This window comes from Saimiri boliviensis, chromosome 21, assembly GCF_048565385.1.
Source record: "Saimiri boliviensis isolate mSaiBol1 chromosome 21, mSaiBol1.pri, whole genome shotgun sequence".
NCBI lineage: Eukaryota > Metazoa > Chordata > Mammalia > Primates > Cebidae > Saimiri > Saimiri boliviensis.
Window position 1 is genome coordinate 15,273,926 of NC_133469.1, and position 16,201 is coordinate 15,290,126.

General features: G+C 37.0%; 1 protein-coding gene across 35 annotated transcripts in view; it reads left to right on the forward strand.

Annotated features, from left to right (window-relative positions):
• RBFOX2 (RNA binding fox-1 homolog 2) overlaps positions 1-16,201 on the forward strand; it is a 284,620-nt gene that overhangs the window by 256,647 nt on the left and 11,772 nt on the right. For 11 of the 35 annotated variants that reach the window (XM_074390856.1, XM_074390857.1, XM_074390852.1 and 8 more), the window contains 5 exons: positions 1,445-1,505; positions 5,477-5,530; positions 5,652-5,744; positions 6,916-7,060; positions 10,805-10,844. In XM_074390856.1, coding sequence (XP_074246957.1) covers positions 1,445-1,505; positions 5,477-5,530; positions 5,652-5,744; positions 6,916-7,060; positions 10,805-10,844 — 393 coding nt within the window. Of the gene's footprint in view, positions 1-1,444; positions 1,506-5,476; positions 5,531-5,651; positions 5,745-6,915; positions 7,061-10,804; positions 10,845-13,973; positions 14,017-16,148; positions 16,181-16,201 lie in introns of all 35 variants that reach the window. The other 24 variants (XM_074390858.1, XM_074390854.1, XM_074390855.1 and 21 more) reach the window with 9 other exon arrangements.

Consider the following 16,201-nt stretch of genomic DNA (forward strand, 5'->3'; position numbering starts at 1 on the left):
TTTTCCAAATCCTTGCTCTTGTCCTTTTCCCTATTCTCCTTTCCCATCCCTTCAGTTACACGCAGCTCTTGGTCCCCTTTTCGCTGACTGGTGGTTTCTGATTGGTTCTGGCCATTTTTCCGTTTAAGTGCTTGGTTGCTTTCTGCTCCAGCAGCTGGTTTCAGCTCTTGCTCCATTCTAATCCTTGTCTGTGAGAACCTTGCTTTTCACTTTCTCCCTTCTTTCCAAAATTGATTGTTTTTTCTTTCTTTTATTTGTGTGTGTGTGTTTTTTAACTGCATGCTCTCAGTCTCATCATTGTTGTATCCCATTCTTTCTTTTTAAATGTGAAATGTTTATATTATTTGGTGGGTAAAACTAGAGTAAATGGAGTTTCAAGCGCTTTCCTCATATAAGGGGAGTATCACTGTACAGATCTTAAAAGACCTTAAGAAGAGGTTTTTTTTAGTTCTAATTCTACTTAAAATTGGTCTTTTCATAAAACAAATTTATTACCATACAAATTGAACACAATGTAAATTTGAAGAGGCAAAAATAAGACATTTATGTTTTATGATTCTTTTTTCAATTGGCATGTTGTATGACTTGACAGCACAGTATAAGTCAAGTTCTGTGGTGGGGCTTTGCCCTCCTTGCGAGAGCTTTGAGGCTGGTTCTGTCACTGGACTGCGGTGTGCTGGCGTCTGAGTTCCGTTCATCTTCTCTTCAGTAGCACCGTCCTTGTAACAGTTGCTTACTCTGGCACTGAGGATGCTTTCAAATACGCAGTTCTGTAACGAGGGTAGAGAGTACCATAAAACAAAATAAACACTTTATTTTCTCAATTCTTTGAAGTGCCTACTTTAAAGGCTTTCTTAAAAGCTTTGTTCTTAAATTGATAGACCATGTAGTCTAGAAAATTCAGAATGGTCCTGAAGGCTATCAACATGGGAATCTTAGGTTTCTGTATTTGTTTACTAACCTCAGACAGTAAAAATCTCGGACAAACATATTAAAAATGCTGAACATTAGGACAGGTGAAATCAGATGTATTTTATCACCTTTCCATCGATCTATTTCATGACCCATGTGGCAAGCCTGTTTTAATTAACAAACTTCAAAGTGAATTGCTAATATCGTTGTTTCCTATTTACTTTATTCCATATTTTCCTTAGTACAGAGATTTCTCTGTTTAAAAGGTGTCCAAAGATCTTACAAATGTATTTTCTTTGGAGTACTGATATTTGGAAACCAAGAAACTCATTTTACTCTTGTTAGCCTCATTTAATAAGCACTTTAATTAAAATACTATATATTAATATTTTATATTGCTGTGTTAATTATTTAAATCAATGCTATCAGAAATTTACATTTTAAACTAAGTACTGTGTTACTGGACGTGCAACTTTATATTCCCTAATGTGGTCCATTTCCTCCTGCCCTTTTTTCTCCTTGTTATTTTTAGGTGAATAATGCTACAGCGCGTGTAATGACCAATAAGAAAATGGTCACGCCATATGCAAATGGTAAGCAATTATAAATCATCTTCAAAATAATGTTTATTCTTGTGTAAATATATGAAGTTTTTTATAAACTTCTAAGAATCCCTTTATTTCAGTCTTAAGACAGTTTAACTTGTGTTGAAGTAGTCTCTTCACCTAGGAGATTATTTTATGTTTACAAAATAACATTGTCATTATAATTGAACTGAGTTTTTTAGTTATTAAGGTGTTATGTTCTAAGTAAAGTTCATCTTTTTACACAGTGTGGACATGCTATCTAGTTGCCTATTAACCCAAATTGGATCCCACCTGAGCACCTTCTTTTTCAGTTGCAATAGTTCTTTATAATGTTAGACTTGTCCGTAATTCCCCGGGATGCCCACTGACTCTCACTTTTACTACTGACTCTCATTCATCTGAGCATAAGTGGAATAAGTGGGTTATTTTAATCACTTTATAATTCTGGACCCATTGCTCTCCTTAGGCCTAGAGGTAACAGCCATGAGTATGGTTATGTGTGCATCATTTTCTATTTCATGATTATGTATCATAAAGTAAGCTTTATAAGTGTTTCTCATTGAGAAGGAATTTTCTATGAATAATTTGTTACATCATTGCCAAATTTAATCTAGACTTCTGGTCTCTGAATAAAATGGAATATAAATTTAATCCGTAGCCCAGTGGTGGTTTTGCAGACTGTGCTCTGCAGAGCCAGGTTGAGGGAGAAAAAGGAAACCAAATGGATTGAATCCTAAGGTCTCATCTATACTTTAGTCTAAGCAATTTAGTGTTCTGCATAAGATTTCATTAGAATCTAGAAAAAAGGGGGCAGTTTCTGCTATTTTTTTAAAAAGGTTTACACCTACTGCTAGAGTGTGGCTGTATGTGCCAATCATGTCTTAAATCAAGGAGAAAAGTATTAGTATTAACTGTATCCCATAGTCTTCAATAAATGCATTTAGCCCAGCTTTTCACATAGATCATGCAAATTTATCAGCATAGTTTGCATTTTTCCTACTCCTTTTATAAATATGCTACCACTGCCTCCCACTTTACCTCTTATTTTCTTTCCACTGCTCTTACAAAAACAAGTCTGTACAATTCTGATAGAAACTCAAAGTAAACAAAATAGGAGAGGCAAAGAATGTCAAATTTTCTGTACATCTAGGGAAAATATTGTGGTAGAAACAGCCTCTGACTGGAATTCAGAAAACAGAAATTCTACTTCTAGGTTTGACTATTTACTCTGTGACAGTAGACCAGTTTAGTTTTTTTTTGTTATTGTTTTTAACCTAATTCTGTTTTCATATTTATAAATTGAGACCACAGATTTTTGACACCAGGGTTTTTTGTTTTGTTTTGTCTTTGGTTTTTGTTTTTGTTTTTGTTTTTTTAGAAATTATTGCAACTCAACCCTCCCAACTTATCATTAGAAAACGAGACCCAGAGCCGGGCGCGGTGGCTCAAGCCTGTAATCCCAGCACTTTGGGAGGCTGAGGCGGGCGGATCACGAGGTCAAGAGATCGAGACCATCCCGGTCAACATGGTGAAACCCCGTCTCTACTAAAAATACAAAAAATTAGCTGGGCATGGTGGCACATGCCTGTAATCCCAGCTATTCAGGAGGCTGAGGCAGGAGAATGCCTGAACCCAGGAGGCGGAGGTTGCGGTGAGCCGAGATCGCGCCATTGCACTCCAGCCTGGGTAACAAAAGCGAAACTCCATCTCAAAAAAAAAAAAAGAAAAAAAAAAGAAAACGAGACCCAGGAAAGTATAGCAGGTGTGATATCTATTTTACCTTCCTCTTTGGGTTTGCGAAGGTCAAAGGACATCTGTGAAAATACATTGTAAATTGTCTAAAACTAAATATACTCAAAGTATTACTAACAACATATCAATATATATTTATTATATGAATTTTTGTTTTTGTTTTGAGGCAGAGTCTTACCCAGGCTGGAGTACAGTGGCACAATCTCTGCTCACTGCAACCTCCACTTCCTGGGTTCAAGTGATTCTTGTGCCTCAGCCTCCTGAGCAGCTGGGATTACAGGTGTGCACCACCACATCCAGCTGATTTTTGTATTTTTAGTAGAGATAATGTTTTGCCATGTTGGCCGGGCTGGTTTCAAACTCCTAGACTCAAGTGATCTGCTTGCCTCAGGCTCCCAAAGTGCTGGGATTACAAGCTTGAGCCACAGTGCCACCCAGTTACGTGGATTTAAAGCAAATGCTCAGGAAATAGTGCCATTGGTAGGAATGAAAAGTTATTTTTTAAAATAGTATTCTAAATTAGCATTCAGACCTAGTAATCCAGAAACCTTCTGCTGCTGTGTTAGAAGTCCTGAGAAGAATGTGCTGGGTTCCTCCTAATGAATTCTCAGTGAGCATTCTCATTTGGGTTGGTTGGAATCTCTTAATTTGTGCAGGAATGTTGCACAGTATTAGTGTAATTTGATAGTACAGAATATTTGTGCTCTTACAATTCAAGTAGGATTTGAGCCTAGATTTTACCAACATTTTATGTAGAATATTGAAAAGACATTGCATTTTATGAGCACATAAAATGATGAATAGGAAATTGGATTGAATCAGACTGAATGAGTTTTCACTCGAATAATGTCTTTGCTTATAGTCATTTAAATCTGGTAATGTCAATAATTCTAATGAAAAGGTCAATTCTGGCACAGTGGCTCACGCCTGTAATCCCCAGCACTTTGGGAGGCCGAGGTGGGTGGGTCACCTGAGGTCAGAAGTTCGAGACAAGCCTGGCCAACATGGTGAAACCCCATCTCTTCTAAAAGTATAAACTAGCTGGGCATGGTGGCGCATGCCTGTAGTCCCAGCTACTCAGGAGGCAGATGTGGTGAGCTGAACTTGTGCCAGTACACTGTAGTCTGGGCAACAGAGCAATACTCTGTCTCCAAAAAAAAAAGAGAGAGAGAGAGAGAGAGAGAAGGCCAATTCTGGCCTTTTTTTCCTTTCATTTGTATATTTATAGACTATTAGTGTGGCACAATGCTAGGGACTTAATATAAAAGAAAGCAAATGAGTCAGAAAAATAATACAGACTATTTTTGCTTATATATAAAATTCAATTAATAGTTATTAAATTTTTCATGTGGAATTTTGCCTTTATTCACTCTCAGTAGGCAGTAATACATTATTTATTTTTAAAAAATACTTGCCATATTCCTATAAATATAAAAAAGGGAAAGAAGAAATAAAGTTGACATTAAACATAACATTATTTGGAAACTCTTAATATTTATAAATGTTTAAGCTAATATTCCACAGCATTCTGGTGTTTTTTAACTAAAAAGTCTGATTAACTTAAAGGTGATTATCACACATTAAAACCTCAGAAAACATGCATGGAAATTGGGAATGTACCTCGAATTTGATAATTTCCTGTCTTTCATTTTTTTAGTTGGTGAACCCCAGTAAAATCCCAATGGTAAATCCCAGTGAAAGTGAATTTCAGTTTACCTGGAATACCAGCATTTTATAATTGAACATGGAGTCAAAGATCTATGTTAAATTTTAGTTCAGCCCAAGGATACCTTTATTAAACAACTAGAGTAATCAACAGGGTTAGGAAAAGTGCATCACAGTGTGGTACAGAGTAACATATAGTCTGTCTTCTTTCTTTTTTCTGAATGAAGAATAGGTAATCTGGGGTAATTCTGTGAGAACACTGTACCAAACTCTAGGATGTATTTATATTTGTTTTTTCGCCTCTCATTCCCTCTCCATCTTCCTCCCTCCCAACATCATGACTCCTGCCAAGCCCCCACACTCAGCCCCTCATTATCTCTTCACTGTGTGCTAGTTCTACTATTGTTACTCTCTCATATAAACTCCAAGCTGGAAATCTAAAGAGAAGTTGGTAATAGGCAAAAATAGCCCCAGTCATGGCCGAAGCCAACTTGCTGTGCATTGATCATTCCTTTCCTCAAGTAGTCTTAAATGTTCACTTTCCTTTTTGTGTGTTTCAGGTTGGAAATTAAGCCCAGTGGTTGGAGCTGTATATGGTCCAGAGTTATATGCAGGTAGTTTTTAAGTTAGTGTTTCCATTTGTGCTATTTGATTGTAATAGCATCTGTTGTTTTTCAATTTGCTACTCCTTTTTTAATCTTTTTGTGTTTTTAATTTTTTTAAAAATGCAATCAGCATCCAGCTTTCAAGCAGATGTGTCTCTAGGCAATGATGCAGCAGTGCCCCTATCAGGAAGAGGGGGTATCAACACTTACATTCCTTTAATCAGTAAGTAGCCTATGTTGGTCTGGCATGGATTTTGACCGTTGTGAATGAACCGTCATGTGCTGGTTTTTTTGTTTGTTTTGTTTTTTTCCTAGTACAATACATAACAGAAATGAAAATTTCTTGAGAGGAATATTAAATACTATCCCAGTGCCCTGTCCTGCTTAACCTGTGCTAGAATTTTCCTGACCAAGTATTAAGATTGCTACAAAGCAAAAACAGTTGCAATAGGTAGAGGGGGTAAGGGCATATGAAGAATATTTTAGTCTGTACTTGATGATAAAGCAAACAAAAGAAGCAATTCTGTGTAGAGTATATTATACATTTCCTCTGCAAGTCAGCCACAGGTCTCCAGCAGAGGATCACTTGGAAATACCTCCGGTATTACTGATTATTCTCAGCTGTCATGATCTCTCTAAAGTCATTTTGACCTGAGCTATTTTACTCTAGCAAGAGGTATAATTAAACAGGATTCAGTGGACATGGAATCAGTGTCTCTGCATGCTTTCCAGAGGACGGCACACTTAAAATAGGCTCTTAGAAGTTGTCTGCCTCTTTGGATATGAGGCCCTTAGAAACTGTCTGCCTCTTTAAGGGACAGGAGAGGAGTGGTTTCCCTCACCTTACATTTGTGGATTAAAGTGTTTTAGATAAAAGAATGAAATTGACTGATAAAATGAAATGTCTAAAGACTATTACGTTCCTTGGAGGTTGTTACCATGTAAAAATACAAAAATAATGTTAATAATTATTATGTGCAGATACTAACGTTTGGAAGCCAGGTTAATAATAACTGACTGGTTGAAGAGTTTATGTCAATCTGATTTAGACTGCCCGCAGTAATTAAAAGTCTCTTGTTAATGGCAGTCATTCCCAGAGCTTCTTGACCTGTTTCTCTCTTGCCTTGTAAAGCCGAAATTGAGAACAGAGAACGCTCACTCAAGATTTGTGATGAATGAGGCATGGAATCTTTTGCTTTTGCATGTTGGGTCTCTCTTTCCATTTCTTGCCCACTGAGAGACCCAGGGTAGGAGGTTTATTGAATGCATGCCACCTTTTCAAGAAAGACGTGGTTTGTATGTTTCCATCTTTTCCATCATTGGTTCCTAGACAGTTGTGACTGTATACCCTGTATTCAATAGGAATGCAAGTTGAAATTTCTGTCATATTTTGGGTCTCCCTTTAGTTCCTGGCTTCCCTTACCCTACTGCAGCCACCACGGCAGCCGCTTTCAGAGGAGCCCATTTGAGGGGCAGAGGGCGGACAGTATATGGTGCAGTCCGAGCGGTGCCTCCAACAGCCATCCCCGCCTATCCAGGGTAAGCGTTAGATTCCAAAATCAGTATGTTTCTCAAATAAACAGTTGAACCAAAAAAGAATACCATGGCCCTCTCATAACTTCTGGGATGTTGCCGTGTTACATTGTAGACATTTAGTGAATATTTGCAAATCAACAGACTAGATGACAAGAACCAAAATATACCATCATCAGAATGTAACAAAATGTCAATTCATTATATAAGTCTTCATTTGGCCACCTTAAGCCCTCATGTTAATGGCTTAAGACAGTAGCCAGAACTGTCTTGTGTTTACTAGCAGTGTGTTGGCATGAAGTTCACTCAGCAGCGCACGAATATGGATTAACATTACTGCAGAGAACCAAAAGAGGAGCTCGAGATTGTAGTACAAGCCTGCATCTGCTGTGTTCACCCCTTTATCACCACCCCATGTTGGGGCGGAGGCTGTCACATGCGTCCTCCCCTTTGGTTTCACTGCCTGGGTGGTGAGCAGCAGAACTAGTTACCCACAATGGATTTGCTTTCTTTGTAGGAAATGGATTAAAAGAGGTTAATTCTAAGATGAACCAAGTCCAATTGAATCAAGGGAGAGAGGGAGAAGTAGGAAGAGTTAAACTGCAGTTGGCTTCTGAATGATGGTAAAACGATAACTGTAGCTGAGCATCCTTCACCATTTGATTTTTTTATGGAGGGTGTCTCATGCAGTGGAATGATTCCATAGCAACAAATAAATCCTTTGTTACTGAATGGGGAGAAGGAGTGAAGATGGCAGGTTTTGTTTTTAGTGGTTTCTCAGTGTCAGCCTAAAATGTAAATTTTTATGAAGAGTGGTCTTTCAGAAGTCAGTTGTACCAAGGACTTCCTCATCAAAGATGTGACATTTCTCTTTATCTTTTCTCTGCCTATGACAGATTTTTTTTTTTTTTTTTTGTATTCCTGTGGAGGAATAAGTAGCAGCAGAGAAGTTTATTGGCTGCTACTTAGTTAAAATATAAAGGGAAGCAGCCTCCTTTGTATGTCCTTTTCTGGCAGCAAAATTGGCTTAGCCTTGAGATGTACTAATTTAGCATTCATTCATTGATTAATAGACTAAATGGATGTACCATTAGAAGTTCTCTGTTCCACAGAGTTAAAACATTTTTATTAGACAAAGTATGTTGAAGTAGGCAGGCTCCAAAAGACACTGGAAGGGAACTGCTTCAGAAATTAACTTCTGTTTGGAATCTGTAGACATTTAAATCACATGCATTTCATCATCTCCATCTTATGCCATTACTTACTTTTATTTTAATCCTTTTTTCTCTCAACTTGACCTTTGACCTTCAACCTCTGACATCTCTTTAAAGAAGTGAATATGCAGTATTATTTTATTAAGAAATATTCAAATGAAACATTAAACCGAACTTTTGGAAGCTTTACACGCAAGTAAAATTGTTTGTGAAATGTCTTCCATTGTAATCCAAGAGAGTTTATTGTTATATTTGCAAAGAGAGTCTACTCACCAGAAACATGGGACTTCTTTATTTTGGAACATTGCTGAATTACTTTATAAAGTGGTTGAATTAAGTCCTGTTCAATGTAGTCATTTCAGTATATTGGCCAAACTTGAGAACCCATTCTCTACCAAGTCTGTGTCAGATATATATTTACTCAAAGACATTTTATCTTTATGTCTAATCATGTCAACTTCTGTGCATTACATTGAACACTAATTTCCCATGTTTTCTTTTTATTAACTAAAGCACCTGTTTACATGGAAGATGGCAAGGAATAAGTCCAGTATTTCATGGGAATGGCCTAGAATTGCTTTTCAGCTTAGTAAACTAATTTCGTCATTAATCATTATGTTCTAGCCTCCTTGTGGCATTTGATACAGGGAATATTGGAATTCTTCTAGAATTTAGATGAATATTCCCAGTAAGTGATTTGACTTAGGGTAAACGTATTCATGTTTTTAATGCCAGCACTTCTTTATAGGAGGCATGTTTTGTAAATCTTTGCCTATATCCCCTTACTAAGATCTTTGAAGTGTAGTTAATCACCACTTGGTCTCAATGCTTTCCATTTTATCAGCCTTCTCATTTTGAACAAGTCTTTTTTTCACTAAAATGCAATTAGGAGGCAGATTACTTTCTAATATTAGACTTTAACTGCAGCTGGAGACTATGAAAATGGAAGGGAACTTAGCTAAATAAACATCAGAGATGAGTCTGATTTGCCTGTTGTGTGATACAAGGGCATAGCATATTTGGGGCATTCCAAAATGTGACCATGCTATCCTGTAAATATAACCAAATGTCATTGGAGATAGAATTAAGAAACATTCTAGTTACCTATAAGAAACAAGTTATTTCATATTCAAGTTAAAAATACGATTTGATGACTTTACTTGCCAGCTTGTTTATTGTAACAGAGAAGGTAGTGGTGAAAATTTCTAGCTTGTTTAGTTGAATAATCAATAAACAGATTATCTAAATTAAAATAACCTGATCTTGACTTAACAAATATGAAGAAGAGGGTTTTATCTTTTATCTCTACTGCTATTCCATGTCTTTTGGTCCCAAAATAATGTTTTGGGGAAAGTCTGTGTGCACAAAAATACCTCAAAAGTTTGGAAATCTATGTTTAAGAACATAGTGTTGCTTAGGTTTTTTTTGTTTTGTTTTGTTTTGTTTTTAAGCCATGGATTGTCTGTTTGCTACAAATTCATTATCTAAACAGGAAAATAAACCCTTCTGTTCTTAACCAGCTACCTTCTCAGTTTTATGCTTTTAAATAAGACAGGATGATCTTTGGTCAAGCCCAGAACTTCAGTTATCAATTGTATTTTTCAGAATTCCATGAATACTCTTATAGTCAAAAAAGAACCCTTAAAATCTTCCAGTTACTCCTTCCCACTCTGGATTATATTGTTACTATCTGGGATCCCCACTGCACCTTTCAATTCTTGGACCTTGGACCAATCACCTTAACCTTTAGCTCATTATCTCTGCTTGTGAAAGCAATGCATTGTGGGTATTTTGGTTGTGTTTTTTTTTTTTTTTTTAATTACATTTCTCTGTTTACTTTGGTCAGAATTGATTGACTTGTTTTTCTGAGGTGTTGCATTGGTTCTTAAAATGCTGAATAATAATACTTTGCATGCTTGTGTGATCAGCCAAATCTTATCGCATGTCTAATGTGCAGGGTAAAAAGCAGGTGATGTATGGATATCAGAAAAACATTTACATACTATTACAATACTGAAAACAAAATACTTAAACATAATTTTAAAACATACTTTGTATACAGGCCCTGCCCTAGTAGAATTCTTTGGGTTCAGTTTTTTCATGTTAAATCCCTCTTCATCCCTACCCTACTTTGTAAGCTCTTTAAAAGGAAACTTCCTCCTAGGGCAAGCTTTTAAAAAAAAAAAAAAAATTCCACATACAAAAAGTTGTTTCCAAGCCAGCAGATTTTAGATAGGTATAATAGGCTCTTTTAGGAGTGTTTTTACTGTGTTACTCTTACTTTACCAAATATCCAGATTGCACATTCCAGTTTTGCACACCTGCCCCTCTCCTCGCATGTCCTGGAGCTGCGTAACATTTGTGTGCACTTTCACATTTTTCTCACCAACTTGCTGAGGCCCCAAGCCCGGGTTATGTATTCATACATCACCTGCCTGTGTAGAGCGCATGTGCATGCTGCCGTCCTCAATAACCGGAATGTGTTTCTGTTCTTTTGTTTTTTTTTTGTTTTTGTTTTTGTGTGGATTTTCTGCAGTGTGGTTTACCAGGACGGATTTTACGGTGCTGACCTCTATGTAAGTACACACACTGGGGCCTTCTCGACCCCATCCCCTGACAAGCCAGCCTTTTTTTTCTGTTTCTTTGGTTTGGTTTGATTTTTTTTCCTTTTAATTTATTTACTTTTTATTTTCTTTTTCCTTGTGGATATATATATATAAATATTTATATATTTAAGAATGCAAGCATGCTTCTCTGCCACTGCGCTTGCCCCTGGGTGCAAAAACTAAGCCTTTGGGTTTCCTGATCATTGCTAGTGTCAGTCTACTGGACATATTCTTTTCCCTTCCCTATGCCCCACAGATGTTCTGTGGATCATTAATTTACTTGTGAGATGATCAGCAGGTTTAAAGTCTTTTATTATTGTCGTGTCATTTGCATACATAAATAACAGGACTAGCTTAGCCTTAAACCAGCTCTTTCCCTTTTCTGCTTTTCTTCTCATTTCACATCCCTCTTTAGATCATTAGAGCTTTGATTTATGTAGAGGTTAGTAAGCTTTCCGATCTGTACATTTTCCTCTTTTACATACTTTGAGAGAACATGTCCTTGTGATAGTGAAATAAGGAACCCATGCCAACGAAGAGTGTGCAGTAATGAGAAAACGCCAGACATTGAGTTCTTCAGAGCCACTGGGGGAAACAAATACCATAGTCAGCAACCCAGACTCTTCTTACAGCCATTTGACTATCATAGATTTGCTGATTCTACTAGCCATATTAATATGTATTGCATTATTTAAACTGTCTAGCTATCACTAAAGTTCCATGATTGTTTGTCACATGTTATTTGAAATGTGGACAAAGTAATTGACAAAGTCAAAGTTTTAGAGTTTTAAAGTCTTCTATTATGACCTCTTCAGATGGACTTTTTCTGAATGCAAGCTTGATCTAATCACTCAAGTCATGAGGAGAGAATTTTTGTGAGAAAAACTTGTCAGTATGAAATGATTCTGTGGGGATAGGTTAAAATTGTCTAGAAATGCTTTCTCCACCCTTACTTTCCAAAATCAGTAAGAGAACCTTTTTAGTGAACTATTTTCACAGTCTACCAGAGATTCTCAAGCAACCTAAAAAAGTTAATTCACTTGCAGAATGCACTCAGTGGTTTTGTGTTTTGCAGGAAGTGGAGATGGAATAATACAGTTCTTCGAGGTACAGGTGACTTACCCATACTGTTTAGTGTAGGCCTATAAAGGTATGCCTTAATTTAATAAGTACTTGAAGGAACCTTAGCCATGATTTGGTCCAACCTTCATGTATAGATATATTTCTCAGATGCTTACCCAGAATTACATAAATTGTTAATACAGTCAGGCCTAAAACCCAGCTAATCCATATTTCATTCCCTCTCTTTGTACTTTAATTAAAATCCACCTCTTTCCTGAAAATATTTTCAGCAAGTAATGAAAGATACCTTTTTTCCTACATTCACAGTGAAGCTTGAGAACTGGGGAATCTATCATGCTTTTATACCAGATTATACATTTCTAAATACACATACTTACATATAATGTTAGCATGTACATTCTCCCATGTACATTAGTGTCCATATTCTCATGAAACTCATCTTTATGTTATTTAACTTGTTTTCTTGAAATCTGGTCTATTAGAGCAGGATTTTCCATTTGAACTACTTCTTAAATCAAGTTTTTTTCTCTAATATCTTTCTTATTTGGAGATTTTTTTCTTAAATACAACCTGTTTATATTTTATTAAATAAGACTTGCCTACTTTGGCCAGGCATGGTGGCTCACATGTGTAATCCCAGCAATTCGGGAGGCCGAGGCAGGCAGTTGAGGTCAGGAGTTCAAGACCAGCCTGGCCAACATGGTAAAACCCCATCTCTACTAAAAATATGAAAATTAGCCAGGTGTGGTGGCATATACTTGCAGTTTCAGCTGCTTGGGCCAAGGCAGGAGAATCACTTGAACCCTGGAGGCAGACGTTGCAGTGAGCCAAGATTGCACCACTGCACTCCAGCCTGGGAAACAGAGCTAGCTAGACTCCGTCTCAGGAAAAAAGAAAAAAAAAAAGAGTTGTCCACTTGAACCTTGTTAAGTCAGCCAACCAATTTTTTTAAATAGTTCTCTCATTTCCTTACTTTACAATGTAAGATTTTATTGAGACATGATTTTTCTGTACCTGTTAATAAAATACTCGATTTTTTTTTTTTTTATCTACTAAGTGGATTACCTTACTGAGCTAAACACAAGTAATTGAGTGTTTCTTGCTGAAGAAATTTTTTTGGACCAGTGTCCCCTTGTTAATGAAAGTAATTAAGAGTAATATTATTATTTCTTAATTCCTATCTTAAAGCAGAGTTATTTAGAGAAAAAAGTAGGTCACTAGTGCTGAAATAATATCCACGCCTAAACATGAAAAGCAAGAATACATTATGAGGTAACTGCTGAGTTAGGCCTAATATAACTTGCTTTTAAACCTGTGTGTTCTCTATTCCACATGTGAGAGAGCAAAGGATACTTCTTCAGAAACACACAAACAACAAAAAAACTATTATTTTGCCTTGAGTTTGTTCTGCTTCTCTCCTGAAATTTTCCCATCTGTGGAAATCTGTCAGTATACATTTAGTTCTTATTTCCTCTGAAAGGCATATTAGAAACAGAAGGAATAGAGAGTTTAGCATAAAAAGTGCACCGAATCGGAGCTTGAAGAGAAGACACGAGGGAGAAGATTTTAAATTGCTGTTTTTGCTTAAGTAAAATTAATTTAGGCTATTAATTTTGCAAGGTTTTTGTAATCCCTTTCACTGTTCCATTAGACAGTGATTCCTGCTAGCCATTTTTTTTTCTGTTTTCTTTTATGGCACATTCCTCTCTGGAGAACTGATCTAGCAATTGTGTTCCTAGTTTGTAAAGAGACCTACCGTGATAGGATCTGGGAGTGTGGCAGCTGCATTATGTGTCCACCCCTCCCTCTTCCTTTCTGACCAATAAAAAAGGCATAGTTCACCCTAATTCACTTTCTAAATGGGATAACAAACTGCTCCTAATTCACCTCCTGTGAAAAGCATGCTTGCATCCAAAGGAAAGAAAAGGCTGGTGGGCCCCTTAGCGGGCTTTTTGTATGATTGTTTTCCTTCCACAGCTGTGTTTTTTGAACTGCTCTTCCTGTGTTCTGTTATAGAATAGTCTTACAGGAACCAATCATTAGCGCTAAAATACCTCAGGTAGGAGTGCCAGTGTGACCTGCCAATCAATCAGATTGTGGATTGCAGTGAAAAAATTGAATTATACTAACCATTCCAGCTCCACGTTAGAGATGGGAACAGAGGCTTTTTTGGACAATCAAGACTTGTGAGCGTGTGATCTAAGCCCTGCTACCTCAGCAGTGCACACAGTCACATTCCGTACATAATGGCACTTCCTCCAAAATTAAGTGCTCCTGTCCTCTTGACACATATCTCAGCCAGGTGTGTAATGTGCACTGTCCCATCACTGCCACCTCTTTTGATTTGTCAGTCACATTTACCTGTGTTATTTAAACTGTTTTTTTATATTTATATCTTAGCAGTTGAGGACATTTTCTTACTACTACAAATTTAGAAAAGAGAAAAAAGAGGAAGTCGAACTGTACAAATAGGATTCCTGAATCCCACTTTGGGCCCTGTAGTGAAGTATCAGTAGTAATTAGGCTGTGCTGCTATGTAGGTTTAAAGTTGCCTTAAAAATCCAGACTTACAGGACTCAAAAATTGAGACATGCATTTCCCTTGCCCTCTTCTCCTTTCCTGAGAAGATCAGTGAGTTTCTTTGGATAACAGCACACTTGTTAGAAAGATTGCTGATAGCTGGATGCTAGAAGAGAGAAAATAGTCGATGGCTTTTTACAATTCAGTTTATTTATGTGACTACCTAGCAAGATTTTGGAAATGAACTTATTTGGGGAGATTTGGAATAATAATGTTTGAAAGGTTTGATTTTTTTTGAAAATCATCTCTCATCTACCGTAGAAATAGTAGGAATATATCAAGTTGATTATAGCAGGTTTTTCCCTTAACCCCAGTTTTAAATAATAATAAGATAAAATTTAAATTTTTTTCGTAAGTACTTTTTAAAGGAAATAGACCTCAGTCAAAAGCGGTGACAGTATCACCATTATTGTAAGTTTCTGTGTTACTCACATTTCATCAGTGATGCCATTTTGCCACAGAATATCTGTATCTCCTGGAACCATGTTTCTCAGCAGGGCTGGGGAGATGGTGAGGAAAAAGAGGGAGTTGGAATCATCCAAGGATAAATAAAGTGATTCCAGGAGGCCCAGCATTAAACATCCATGCTAGTTGGAATAGATCTCTGCTCTGCTGTAGTGATTTTAAGCATCACACCTGCCATTCCTTACCCCCCATTCCCCAACCCTCCTGCTCTGTTGATCTATACACTACATGTAGGTAACAAGCCTTCATTTTGTCTGCTGGTCTTGAAATACACACGCTCCTCCTCAGTGTCACATAATGTCATTGTCTTCTGGGTAGAAAGAAGGTGTCTTGACATCACATGCTCACCAAAGTCCTGTTTTAATGTAAACCTTAAACAAAAATAAAATTAAAGGCTAGGTTAAAATCAAGACAAAGCAAAAGTCTTAACCAGTGTGAGATTAAACTAATAAATATGCAGATAAAAGGTCAGATGTAGGGAGGGATTCTATTCTATTCTGTTTTGCTCTAGATTAAAAGACAGCTACAGAACTGTGCCAAAAGATTATGTGGTCAACATGGCAACATCATAAAGTTAATTAGATGATAAGATTGGTTCAGAGCAGAGTAGAAAATTCCTAGGAGATAACATCAAGCCATGAAAAACTTGAGACTTTTCACAACTGCAGAAAACACTGGAAATGATCTTAAAGTCAACTTTTCAGAGGCATTTTCCTTTGAAGAAACTGAAAGTGGAACTCAGAGGTATATTACAGATAGGTGAAAAAATACAGTTCCTAAATACAGGAAATATTTTAGAAGAATGCTATGGATTAGCATATACGATTGTTGACAGAGGGCGAGCATACACGTGAGTGCTGTGGGTCAGGACTGTTTTATATTGCTAGCGTCAGGCAGGTTGAATAGGGGAGTGATGGAGCATTGGGCGGCCCCACTGGGGACACCAGGAGTCATTCAGAATGAAATGCAAAGGAATAAGAATAATTCTTTTTAAAGGGGCATGTGTGTATTTGAATCAAGCTTAGCCAAGCCAAATTTATCCAGCTATCAGAGTTCCAAAAAACCGTCCGTGTGTGCCCTCCTACATTAGGGTGTGCTGTGGCCATGCTAATCCCCATTTTTTGTTTTATTTCAAATCACACACAGATAGAATCTGCAAACTGCTTCAGATCAAACAGGTCTGATTGTGTGTAAATACA